Source organism: Pomacea canaliculata, linkage group LG4 (assembly GCF_003073045.1).
Source record: "Pomacea canaliculata isolate SZHN2017 linkage group LG4, ASM307304v1, whole genome shotgun sequence".
Taxonomy (NCBI): domain Eukaryota; kingdom Metazoa; phylum Mollusca; class Gastropoda; order Architaenioglossa; family Ampullariidae; genus Pomacea; species Pomacea canaliculata.
Genome location: NC_037593.1, coordinates 20,350,081 through 20,363,717, shown reverse-complemented (window position 1 = coordinate 20,363,717; position 13,637 = coordinate 20,350,081). Strand labels below are relative to the sequence as shown.

Below are 13,637 nucleotides of genomic sequence, written 5' to 3'. Positions count from 1 at the left end.
TATAGGGCTTATATAGGTGATACGTACAAAACTAACCTGTAAATTTCAGCAAAATTAATGCAGTGCCTGCACTCGATCTGTTCGTGCCGTAGCGCAAGGGATCGATCGAGTCATTGATTCTTTTTTTTTTTTATTATTTCGAGTACGGGAGAAGTACCTTTGCACCGTGTATAGGTGTTCTGGTCCGATCACGTATACATGTATCTGGAAATACTATTTCCCCTATTTTGAGTGCGAGAAATCAAGCACTGATCGATCGAATTGTATATCATGGACCATGCAGAGATCGAGTGTGTAGTACGTGTTCGATCTGCTCACGTACCTTGAAATCTCTCCCCCTCCCCCTTAATTTCTTAGTTATCAGTAACTTAAAAACGTAAGTATAGATCGAAGTATAGGCGATATATATATATAGTTATTAGCGGTGTATGAGTAATTTAAGGTACCTTAAATTAATTATAAACGCCTACGTACGTACATGTAGACTATAGGATATGTGGAACTGTTTTATGTGTAAATAAATCCATTTTGAATTTACATACCTCGATCTTAATTGTTTGTGTGTGTTTGAGAAAGACTCGATCAGCATATGTGTTTTCTCCTCGCCGTGTGAACGAAATAGCTATATATATATAGTGTTAGATATATGATCAGTGCGGGTAAAGTACATGAAACTCGATCCCTTCCCTTTTATATCCGTCACTTCCAATTAAACGTGCATTAAAAACACATCTTAACTTACTATCTCACTGCTTCTTCTTTTATATTTCTTCGTCTAAATTACTTTAGCGATATATGTGATATATTTGTGTCAAGCACTTTAATTCCTCGATCCTGTGTATGATTCGATGAGATCTGCGCAAAGAAAATTGATGCAAGTCTTTGTTCTGCGACATAAAAATTACACATTTATTATTATTTTGGGAGAAATATCGGAGTACCCGAAAAAATAACCAGGGATGTAATACAATTTCGTAAAAAAAAACAAAAACAAAAATAAAAAAAACGATGGCCAGCCATGCGAACAAGAGTAACACAGAAACTGCATGAGCCCATGCATTATACTACTTGGTTGGTTGGTTTATTAGGTAGAAAAGCGTTTCCACATTGAGGAGATTTTCCACTTTTTTTTTTACTTAGAAGTAACAAGCGAGTGTTTTAAACACAAAATAATAGATGTATGTGGTTTTAAGGTTTAAGCAAATACTTTTTTGTGATCTTTACACCGCGCAGGCGCCACATGGTCTGTTCAGGGCCGATAAATGTAAGGTGTAAGGGGAGGTAAATAACCAGAACCAAAGATGTCGTATCCAGGACAGGTACGCGGAAGACGGCAGATTTGTTGTTTTTGTTACGAAATTTTAGTGATAAAAAGGAATGATTTTAGAAACTAAAATGTTTTGATTATAGAAAAAACGTTTCCAGATCTTAAAGAGAGCTGGCTTTGTGTTACTTTGCTAGTTCTTTCATGAACGTATTATCCCTAGTGGACCTCTCCCAGTTTTTCCATTTATTTTGCTATAGGAATTAAAACTTAGAAATGAGACATGGTCACGGTCGTATGCCCGTATACTTTGAAAGTATGTTAACTGAATTGGTTATTGATATGAATTAGACACATTAAGATTATACATATTGTATGTGATTTTGTTGTTTGTAAATACCTGGATATTACGGTCGAAATGTGATTAAGCTTTGTCGATCATTTTAAATACGTCTATGTAACATATCACACGTTGCATTTATACAAAATATAAGATCGTTTAACACTAGACATGCCGACTACTTCGAAACGCACTACACAGGTTGAAGAAAGTGTTTGTTAAATCAGGGCTTCTGCTAAGGCTAAATTCTTTGGGGTCCCATGGACCCCTTCTTCAGATTTTTAAGGGGTCCCTGTTCTTCACCCTTATTTGAAGGGGACACCATTGACGAAAATTGAAGGGGTCCTCCGAACTTTTAATGCGCACTGTACGCAATTTTCTGCGTAAGCAGAAGCCCTGGTTAAATAATGACATATAATAGTTATTCAGATTCAGCAGTGTTAATTTATTGCATGAAATCGATAAAACTGAAACCTCCTCAGTTGGTATGTGGATTAAAATATTATTTGTGTTTTACTAAGCAGCAAAGCTATGACTGTGAAAAGCACTTGTGTTTTTACAGCCAGGGTATGGTGCTCCCCATTATGGACAACAAGGTGCTTATGGTGCTCCAAACCCTGGTGGATATGGAGCCCCAGCTGGTTATGCTGGAGGATATGGAGGTGCCCCACCTCCAGGAGGATATGGACCACCTGCAGGTAATTATCCCGGGGCTCCTCCTCCTGGATATACTGGTGCCTCGCCAGGTAGGGAGCATTTAAATCCGTAATTGAAGGATTATCTAAAAGTTGATATCATTCATTTATATAGTTATTAGTTGATGCTCTTTAAAACTTACCTTTTGCAGAAAAAGTATTTTATTGGGGATAAATAGAATAAGTAGTAGTATGTTTATACATACAATTAAATATTTATTGTTGATAGTGTTAATATGAATTCCAGTTCAGAATGTACAGTTTAGACAATATTAGCACAAAGATATCTGAAGTGGGAGATAAATGATAACAATACTTTCTGGTTGTTGGATTAATATTTTATTATTATTTTAAGGTCAATTTGGAGCTCCACAGGGCATTGACCCTCAGATAATTCAGTGGTTCCAGGCTGTAGACCAAGATCGCTCTGGCCGGATAACTGCTAATGAGTTACAACGAGCTCTTGTTAATGCTAACTGGTCACAGTTCAACCCAGAGACATGTCGACTGATGATTGGTAATGCTGTGTATATATTTTATTAGTTGAAAGTTTCTATTTTGCTGTTTTCAACTGTTTTCTTAAGAAAATATAAAACCATTGTGTTATTTATTAGAATTAATAAAATATGGTAGCATTGTTTTTCATGATGATTCTCTATAGAAATTCAACTCAAAGATAAATGATTTAATTGATGATATTTTGGGCTATAAAGTGTTTTCTAGAAAGATGGGAAAAGTGGGTAGGTAAAAGTGCAAAAGAGAAAGGGTCTGTATTGTCTTGTTATATGCATGTGTGTTTTGTGTGAGAGAAAGAGAGAGATTTGTGATTTATCTCCAAAAAACGGCGATCTTAGCATGACACATGATGATGGAAAAGCTATAAACAGTCTATATAGTGCACTTCTATTGTTTTGCCTTGTGTCTTGCCAGTTTAATTTAAATTTTAGTATGCAAGCCATTGTGTGTGTTTCAGGTATGTTTGATCGCGACATGAGTGGAACAATTGACATCAATGAATTTCAGTCATTGTGGCATTACATTCAGCAGTGGCGCAGCACATTTGAACGATATGATTCTAATCGTTCAGGCTCCATTGAGGCTGCTGAGCTCCATACAGGTCAGTTTGTGTGTAGATGTATATGTGGACATGTAGGTGCTTGTTAGTTTATAAGATTACTACCTAAAGATGTCTAGACAGAGAACAAAAGTGTATTTGTGTATATTTATATATGTGTGTGTGTGTGCGGATGTGTATATGTGTAAATGCGTTATGTATTTGCAAATGGGCACATTTGCATTTTAAAAAACTCACATTCATATGCTGATAGAAACATATTCAAGTGAACCATGATGCATTCACATTACTGTATTTGAGTTTGCAGTGATCTTATTAGAAATTTAGTGTTCACTTTTAGATTACTTGGTGTGTTGTGAAGCATACACTCTCTACAATGTTCAGGTTTGCAGGTTATTTCCTATTCAATTTTGCAGTTTACCAGCAGATGGGATACAATATTTCACCCCAGTTTGTGCAAACTGTATTATACAAGTTTGACCACTACGGACGCCGGAGTCTCACTTTAGACCTGTTCATCCAGTCTTGTGTCTTGCTGAAGTCGTTAACTGATGCCTTCAGACAGCGTGATACTAACATGTCTGGCACCATTAATCTGTCATATGAAGATTTCATGACAATGGCTGTGTTGTACAAGCCTTAGATGTCATGTTACTATTGCCATGATGTTTGAAGTTTCTATTGCACTTTAAACAATAACAAGTATTCTGGCCATTTTAATAACAACTTATATATGCTTATGTTGATCTTGTGACTGTATTACTGATGACTTCTCTTTAAATAATAATATTTTTTAATGTTTTAAGAGCTTTTAACTAAAATTTACATTTTTAATTTTCTCATTAGATTTTGAAAAAGTAATAAATTTTTTGCTCCTTGGCACAAGATTATTTCCCTTTTGATAGGCTCATTATATCAGCTTTTATTTTTAAATGAAGCAGATATTTTTCTTACTAATTTTTTAAATCATAGTTTAGTGCCCATAATAGAAATAATTGTATTTTTATTTTCTATATGCTTACCTTTGAAACAAATGTTGTAATTATAAGTTTTAACTGCATTCTGTATGCGTATTGTATGGCACATCAATATACTTACGATTGATATTTATTATGATAGCATTATAATTGACAGATATCCTCTCATCTTATATAGCACAAAAAAGGCAAGGGAGAATTTTGATGGCATAACCTGTTAGTCTGATAGTTTTATGTGCAGATATTAATGAGCATGCATATTTCTGCCTGCAGAATGTGCAACACACAATCACACACATAAACAGAATCTCACTTTTTCAAATAAGCTTAGTTTTACTCTCACACGAACTTTGTCATACTTGTGCACACTACTAACTGAAAGTGTGTGAATTGTCAAAGTACTCATAAACGGGATTACTGAAAAATTATGTGAAGTTTTTCTTCTTTAGAGATAAAGTATAATGCAGCATTGTGATTAATATTTTGCAGTTCTCTTTACTGTTTTTCTGTACAATTTTTTTTTTTTTTGAAACTTTGAGTTCACAGAGTTGAGGAAACAGAGCATGAAAGCCAGGTCTTTCTGCTGCACATTACTTTTTAAGATCCGGCATCCATTTATGGCTAGGTGCAGTCCTTCCTCACATCTGCTTATTTTGAAACATTGATTGTTTTCATGATTAACATAACTGATTGTTTGCTAGTCACAGTTTTCAATCGAAGACATTTTAAGGTGGGACGAAGTAACAAGGCGTAGAAATGGCTTAATATCTGAACTGGAAAGGATTTTTTTATGTGTGTGTGTATTTATATGACAAGATAATTAAAAATCAGTCAGGAAAAGGTCATTTCCAAGATATGTATGAATCAGATTTGGTCTTGATATAAGTTTAAATTTCCGCTGATGTTCTCACAATTTAAAAAAAAAAACAAATACTGTTATTACAGTGTTTTGTACCATCCTACATCTGGATGCTCTCATGTTACAATGTACATTTTTAGCATTTGGTTGCATATTTAAGAAATGTTTGAAGATAAACTTTAAGACCAAAGCATTACTAAAACAGAATACAGATAATTATAGGGGAAATGGGGCTTGTTTATTATTTTGCTACACACCCCATCTTTAAGTCAGGTCAGTGGTAAATCCCTTCAGCCACAGTTCTGCACCATTTCTTTCTGTTTCTGTGTGTTTCTGTCTCTAGTCTAATGCCAACAATGTCAGATTGTTCTACATAATAAACATATAGTTGTTGTAAATTTACTAGTTTGTCGAAATAGTTTGTATATTGTTGTTTAAACATTTCTCTTTTGCACATTACCAACATGGGTTGCACTATTATGATTCAACATGAAATCACAAACAACAAAGGTAACTATAAATAGTTGATTTTAAAATTTTGCTGTACAACATAACATCAATGGTTCTTTCACCTCTAGTTATATTTCTGTTATTCTCCTAGTAGGAGATGAAAATTAAACCTTCCAGGTGGCATTAGTGTGAATACACTATAGCATCCACAACCATGATTGGTCCTGAAGCTAGGGTCATAGAGCCACTTACAACATTAAAGACATAAGCCCAGGATAGAGTCACATTACTGAAGTCCGTGTAGTTCTTGCCGTACACCACAGATCCTGCCACGGAGAATATTCCTGAAACATAAGTGTTATTTCATTATCTGAAAAGCTTGTTTGTAATTATTGTAACTGAACACATCTAGTTTGATATATTTTATCTCCATCGGTGTTACAGTTTACTGTTCATGCTAGAGTTAACCCTCTCAGTTTTGCAGGCACTATGTGGTTCATCACACACTAAATTGTTCATAGGTTCAGATGCAGCAATACTAATCTTCATGCTTCAAGGAGCTGGACCTGTAGTGAAGAGTTAAATTACAACTTTGATTCCGTTCGAAGAATTGATATGGAAACCAGTAGGAGTAAGGGATAGTTGTGCAGGGACAGTAACAAATGGAGATATTGCAGATACACCGTAACTGAATCGGAATTCCAAAGTATTTACATTTCTAATGACCTACAGCTGTTGTCTTGGATCAAATGATGCAGAGGGAAGGGGAGTCAGTGTAACCTACCGGCCGCGAAGGCGCAGAGGCCGCAGGCGGTCTGCCAAATATTGTGGCCCAGGTTGACCCTCATCAGCCCGGTCACCAGAGCCGTCAGCACGAAGACGGTGGCGGCTATTTCCAGTCCCTGTACTGTTCTGTACCAGCCCCAGTCTGTCCATGTAACATGACATGTATACCAACAGCCAGTTAAAAAGTTCACCCAGCGCAACGATAAAGTGCGTGGCAGGAGAACTGCCATTGTTTCCTAATCAAAGCAGCAGTCATGTACTCAAAACTTCTCTGGTTTACATTGTGATCTAAAAATTGTTTATCTTGCTGTGCATACAATCGTATAATTGTACTCAAACGTTGAAGGATTACTAATTAAGTCTCATGTAGCTTAAAAGCCGTAGGTGTGTCGAGGTTGCGACGGTGAAAATAAGAACCCTCTCCTTTCGTCACCTTTACTTCCCCTGATAAAGCACGAATCCATTTCCACTGAAGTACGGAGCTATGAAAAAGTGCTTGTCTTAAAAAAAAAAGTCTGACCTCCTCAACACAATATGTCACTGACAGTCTTACCGTGCTGCTGTGTGTCATCATATCAAATTAAATAATAAATGCGTGATTTGTAGAGCTCGTAAGGAGCTTGCTATCAACGCTTGAGACAAGAACGAGACACGGACAGTAGACGAATAAACAGAACAACAGTACTGATGACTAATAAAGGACAAATATAGAAAACGCAAAAAGAAATCGGGTAACAAGAACAAAGAGTGTCGTGATTCAGCAGAGGAAGAGGCAATAAATTGAAAGACCTGGGTGGGTTGAAAAAGGACTAGCATTGTGTGGACTGTTGTAATGCTGAAGGAAGAGGTGTGTCTTCATTGCACATTTAAAAGATTCAAAGGTGGGTAGATGGCGGATATCCTTTGTTTTGCTGCAACTAAAAATACGTAACTAAAAATCCTGTGACAATATGTTTAGATAATAGGAATAGTTAGGGGCGCGAAAGTGCTTACAAGGGGGGCGCGAAGGTGGTCATTTTGTAAAAGTTTCTTATACCGGTTTTAGTGAAATTAGCTTACATTGCTGGCTAAGGGGGGCGCGCGGACGTGCGACCTACACACTATATGAAGCCTGTTCATGGTATTAATGCGACATACATAAACCTGAACACTATAGGGAACCTCTTCGTGGTATTAATGCGCCACACATAATGCTTACAGTGAGTATTGCTGCCCAGAGGAGTGGTGTGATCCGGTGGTGAGACGATGATTCGCCTGCCGTCAATACAGTGATGATCGGCCGTCCTGGGTTCACATCTCGTCTCGGGCACGCTGTTCTTTCTCTGCATGTGGTTTGGCGTAAAACCAAAGATACTAAATACTACTTATTACTTATTATGTAGTATTCAATATCTTTAGTAACACACCCATTCCCCCACCACTACCATTTCTCACCAGAGGAATGGTGTTATGCAGGTAATGCCAAGCGGCAAGGATCAAAGAACATCACTCACCGCTATCGCTGATGATCTCCGCGATGCCGACGCAAGGCCCTCCGGTCACGCAGTAGTCCCACAGCCCGAGGTGGACATTGGCGCTGGCTAGCCAGTGGGGCAAGGCGATGCTGAGGATGTGATAGGTGCAGCCCACGATGAAGAGCACGGGACTGATGCCCCACACTGCACTCTTCGCCTCCGGCTCAAACATAGCCACGGGGGGAAAGAAGCCCACGAAGACGTGACGGTCGACAAGGAGGTCAGCGACGACGACCTGATGATAGACGATAGGCGGACCACAGAGACAGAGAGACTGTCTTGCTGCTTTGCTTCAGCGTTGATTTGTTTTGAAGCGCCGAAGGTACGAGGCAACTGTTGGACAAACAAAACAGAACGAAAACGTCGATGCTGTTTTATATATTCTTTTCTTTACTCCTTCTCTCCATCATACCTCCTCTGACCGCAGTTTCACGCAGATAGTATGAAGGATACATGATCATGTGATGAACTAACATACACCACGGAATAGGAAACGCATGCTGAGGTACATAATGCAAGAAAGTACATCCTACGCTCAGAAGAACACGCATCCATTCACATAATGCCAAAATATACAGCTGAGTACCAACACAAATAATAGGATGAACGCAGGTAGTTCGTTCACATAATGTAGAAAATATAATCTCGGCGCTGACAGTAGACAGTAGAACGACGACTTATTTGCATGTTATGCAAGAAAATATATAAGTACATACACGTCACTTACAATCATCGAGAGAACAAACAGATTCTTACATGTCGAAGTGTGAAGATCACTTGCTGGGTTCTTTTTAAGACATGTGGTGGATACTTAATATTATGCTCATCCTTTTTCGCCGAATACTGATGATTTAGCGTGAGACTATATCTATTCTTAGTTTTACTGGCTTCAGTAGACACAAATTCAAGATAAAGACTCTTCAAACATGTTTACTGGCAACAGTCAATGGGCTGTTTCCAGAAGATAGTTCTCGTGTGAACGATGTGACAAGATGTTTCGCGTGCTGTCTGATAAGGTCTGTGCACATTCTGATTAACATCGTCGTCAAGTGCTCACCACGGCACGCTATTACATCACAGACTGTATCCACATATCTCGTGCAGGATTTTGTTTTTGTAATTATTCGATGTGTGAAGTGTATATGTCATTACAATAACCTAAAGGCGATGCAAATATATGTATAAATATTCGACTATCGGTGATAAGAATCTGCATAAGGTGAGATAACATCGCAAACCCCAGGCTGTTATTCTTTAATTGTAAACTACTATCTAACAGAAGAAACAGATGCACAAAGGTTTAGAAAAAAATAGAGACTACATGTTAAACAGGGCAACTACATGGTAGAGACTAATGAGGACGTGATGTGGCATCTTCATTAATTCACTAACAAGGACTGCGCAAACATTGGAACCTTTTAAAATGTTGACTTAGAAGAGGACGAGGGCGCCAAATTGGGTTATTTTAATTGTTGTGCACATTCTTGAAAGTCACATTCTTCAAGCCTATTCATGTCGTTATTATGAGGCCCTGTTGATCCGGGATCACAAGGTATTTTTATTTTGTCTTTTATTTTGGCCACCTCGATACAACTTTCCTCTGACACTTTTTTCATCTCCCTGTGCTTCCTGTATCCTTTCAAATTGACAAATTTTCGGAGAAACGATTAGTTAGTACGCTTTTTACCTGCTGTAAGAAACTTATAAATTTTGTGATATTCCCTTGGAATAGTTGGGCCACAGTACTGCGCCGCGGGAATTAAGACGACACATGAGGATGAGTAATTTCAAATCTTGTTTGGAAGGACAACAGATGTTGCCACTGGCCGACTGACGTTTCAGCTGAAATTCTTTAGAGGGAATATTGCCGGGATCTTTGGAATCAAAACAGAAAAAAAACCAAGATTTTGAGTCTTTTTTCAGTGGCTGAAGAGTGGCGAAGATGACTTAAGATGGTCTGAATGCGGCTGAAGGGTGGACAAGCATTACCTAAAATAGTTTCTATATATATATAGACAAACACATAAGCAGTGGCTTTATCTATGATACCTCTCGAAATTCTGTGATATAATAGACTTCTTTCATAAGGTGGCAGTAAGATTTACATGTCTAATGGTGAAGAAGACCACCTCTAGACTGTCGTCTTAAAAGAATCAAATTCTTACAATTTAGGAATGTTTTATTTGTCATAAAACCCCCCAAAGCCAACAAAAATCCCCGAGGAACAGCTGCTACTAACATATGGTGCGCGTGCGTTTAGCTGTTGACGAAGTTTACAGCTCTAGTTATTGCATAATGTTTAGCAAACTGTTGACATGCACAACAGCTGCCGGGAAGCTGTTTAGGAATATATGTACCCCCTTCCTTTTCTCCGCTTAGGACTATACCCCCCACCTTCTTTTCTCCTCCCCCACCTTCTTTTCTCCTCCATTTCACTTGCCGTTGCAGCTTACAATACACATAAGATTATACTGTAGGCAACAACGACATGCCTTCAGGGCGACAGATAAGCGTGGAGTGTGGTTGCCCTGTGTTTGGCAGATGTGTCGGTGGCTAGTCGCTGACCAGAATGTGGTCTTGCTCATCGTAGCCCTGCAGCCGCCGTCAGAGAAGCCGTGCGGACAGCTGGAAGTACATAACTGCCCCACCATGGTGCACCCACGCTGACCATCGTCTGCACACTGCTGTCTTCTGCCGAAATCTTGACCCCGCACATGGCTAAAGGTCTAGAGACAACATGGTGCTTGTTTTTCTTCAAATATCCACGCGTGCTGTGTCTGGAGATGGCATAGAAAGAAGGGCTTGTGCAGTGCATGTGGTATTTTGAACAGACGACAACAACAAACACCATCACAGTGGAACAACTGCGCCGTAACTACAACAACAGCATAACAACAACAACCACAATATTGAAACTGGTAACAACTGGTAAATATAAATATTTATGAGGACGCTTGATATTGAGTTAGGAGATATATAGACCTCCAGCACCAACTGATCATGGGTCATTCAATTTTTTTCATCCTCCCCTACGTCCTCTTCAATACCCTGTGTATTTAAAACATTTTTATACTCAATGGTGACCCGTGGGGAGGCTGCTAGGTTTTATTGGAAGGGGGATAGGGGGAATATTCTGACATTGGAATAACGTTTGCCTGCCTGCCTGCCCATTCGTTGCTTGTGTCCGTTTACATAATTTTGTGTGCGAGTGTGTACGCGTGCTTATAATTGTTAGTCAACATTGTTTGTGTGCTTCATTAAGTAAGAAAAAAAAATAATAAGTGGGCTGATGTGCTAGACCTGCGTACACTCAGATGTCACGTGGTTCGTTGCCTTGCTGACGGGGTCATTAGCTCGATCCTCGACCTACTTCGCCACCTCCACGGCCTCCTCACACGGCCTTTCATCACATAGTTTGTTTCGGTCGTCAAGATGAACATTCAGAACGATTAACCTTTTCGTTGTTTGCACGCTTTTTCAAAGTAATTATCTTTGATACCAAATGTTACATTTACTCATGAACTCAAATTATGCACGTGATAGGATTACATATATTACTGAATGATGATTGCATCTATTACTGAATGATAGTTATAGTTATTACCGAACAATAATTACATTTATTGTAGAATTAAGATTGGGTTTATTATTAAATTAAAACTACATTTGCTACTGGAAAAAGATTTCTTATTGAATTATGATTACATTTGTTACCGAACTACCCTTACATTTCCTATTAAATTATGATTACGTATCCTTTAGTTTTAAAACAATATGAAGATTTTAAGTTTTTCTGCATCCATGTGTAAAAGATCCCGTGGTGTCCACGCACATCACGTGTTACTTCGGTAGATTACTTGCTCCGGGAAAGGATTGTTCTTACCCTCTGATGCCTGAGGGACCAGAAGGTGTCTCTGATGCCAAGATAAAAACATACTCAGACTGTGACTGACAGGCCACTTTAGTAATGCCTGTAAGCTGAGAGCTGTTAGCATTACATGGAATAATTAGAGTATATAGTACGCCCAGCACCACAAGGTGCATAGTAGCTGTTATAATTAACGTTTGTGTCCTTTCCACACACATGAATGACTACAACCTTTCCACATACACACGCGTGATTTACACCTTTCTTTACGTAGGAGGGACATGACCTTTCCCGTTTGAAAGTGCCGATACATCTGCTATACTTATGAATGCCTACATGGTCTTTCTATACATAACAAATATTCTGTACGAAAAGTTTACCTTCTGAAACACATGGCCAGCTTTCTCTAGAAACATAGGACCACTCATTCATAATTATGTACCATTGATATGAAATGTTACACTTATAAAATTATGCTTGTATTAACCAAAATTATTATTGTAATAAGATTACATTTATTTGTCAATGGCGATTACATTTTAAAGAATAGAATTAAGATTGTATTTATTATTAAATTAAATATAATAATATAATTAAATACCACTCATTTACTCCAGCTCTCGGGTTTAGATGAGCAGTACAGGGGTTGAGAAAGGGGGCGTGTCACACAATTTCCGTCTCGACTGTTGTAAACAGAATCATCTTACCCGCAAACATTAGTGAAAAGTTCTAGTCCTGTTCATTCCATGTTAAGACATTTCTGAATAAAAAGCCACTAATGTTTATTACTAATTACACACATCAGTCTTTCCTACGTTGCTTCCGAATAAAAGTCACTTTTTGTAAAAATGAACTCCAGAATCTATAACATCATTATCTAATATGGTGTAGATAATTCGAACGGCACTCATCGTTTAAATAAACAATTTCCATTTATTGCCCGCGGGTGTAATACTCTATGCACAACGGCGTCTGTCAAGTTAATTGTGGGCACAGAAGGGTTTACAACACTAATATTCTTTACAGTTCTGCTATCATCTTGCCGACAAAGACTAAACAGGTCGATCTGTAGGTAACAACACCTACAGTACTCATTATACACTAGCACGCGTGAAGGTGGGACTGTGTACATGTTACTCACCGCACACTTGTATTCACAGACTGCTCCATACACTAAGGACGATGCTTGCTTAGCAAAGTGCAATCAGGCGCAGTACCAGTCGTGCAGCACCAGTCGAGAGGTCGCTCATTTGACGCCCGTCTCTAGCTTTGTCCTGCCAAGAAGTACGGCCAAGAAAACACATTGACTGTACTACAGAGAGCACCACGTGCACACTCCAAGCCTTGAGGAGCTTGCGACCAGCGCCGTTAGCGCGGCAAGCAGATGGAGGGATGGATGGGAGGCTGCTTGATGTCGCGGTGTGACACGGTGCGACTACAAGCTTTCAGCTGTTCTCTGCCTCTCAGATAAGCCTTCTTCACCTAAAACATTTCGCGTCTAAGATTTCTGAACCCGAATATTAGAAAACACTTGTCAAACACATTAATAACCGAAGCCAAAAGCCGTACAAAAAAAAAATAAATAAATACAAAAATAAAAAATAAAAAATCAGCACACTCCCACACACTATACACGCCTGCACCCACGAAGACTTGCTTATCTGCCATTGCAAAATTCCTCTCACACGACTTCAGAAAATGAACAAGAGTCGATCGAAAACCTATGTGGACAAGAAACCTATAGCACTTGTGTTTTACTTTTCTGTCGGAAATTGCACATATTGGGGTTACTAGCACCCAGACAATTCT

At 38.6% G+C, this 13,637-nt stretch overlaps 2 protein-coding genes across 5 annotated transcripts; one reads left to right on the top strand and one right to left on the bottom strand.

Annotated features, from left to right (window-relative positions):
* The first annotated feature begins 1,166 nt into the window (after nt 1–1,166).
* LOC112563290 (peflin-like) lies at nt 1,167–5,608 on the top strand. Of its 2 annotated transcripts, none has more exons than XM_025237140.1 (5): nt 1,167–1,319; nt 2,167–2,302; nt 2,655–2,816; nt 3,273–3,416; nt 3,791–5,608. In XM_025237140.1, exons 1-5 carry the CDS (start codon nt 1,302–1,304, stop codon nt 4,015–4,017), a joined length of 687 nt encoding a protein of 228 aa, XP_025092925.1. In that variant the 5' UTR covers nt 1,167–1,301; the 3' UTR covers nt 4,018–5,608. The 2 variants fall into 2 exon arrangements, with proteins under 2 accessions (XP_025092925.1, XP_025092924.1); XM_025237139.1 differs by having other exon boundaries at nt 2,167–2,350.
* Nucleotides 5,444–13,378, bottom strand: LOC112563291. 3 transcript variants are annotated; one of them, XM_025237141.1, is made up of 4 exons: nt 12,970–13,378; nt 7,940–8,293; nt 6,445–6,588; nt 5,444–6,004 (listed from the first exon to the last, which is right to left on the bottom strand). In XM_025237141.1, exons 2-4 carry the CDS (start codon nt 8,130–8,132, stop codon nt 5,844–5,846), a joined length of 498 nt encoding a protein of 165 aa, XP_025092926.1. In that variant the 5' UTR covers nt 8,133–8,293; nt 12,970–13,378; the 3' UTR covers nt 5,444–5,843. The 3 variants fall into 3 exon arrangements, with proteins under 3 accessions (XP_025092926.1, XP_025092927.1, XP_025092928.1); XM_025237142.1 differs by lacking the exon at nt 12,970–13,378 and adding an exon at nt 8,717–9,276; XM_025237143.1 differs by lacking the exons at nt 7,940–8,293; nt 12,970–13,378 and adding an exon at nt 7,645–7,933.
* Nucleotides 13,379–13,637: the final 259 nt, after the last annotated feature.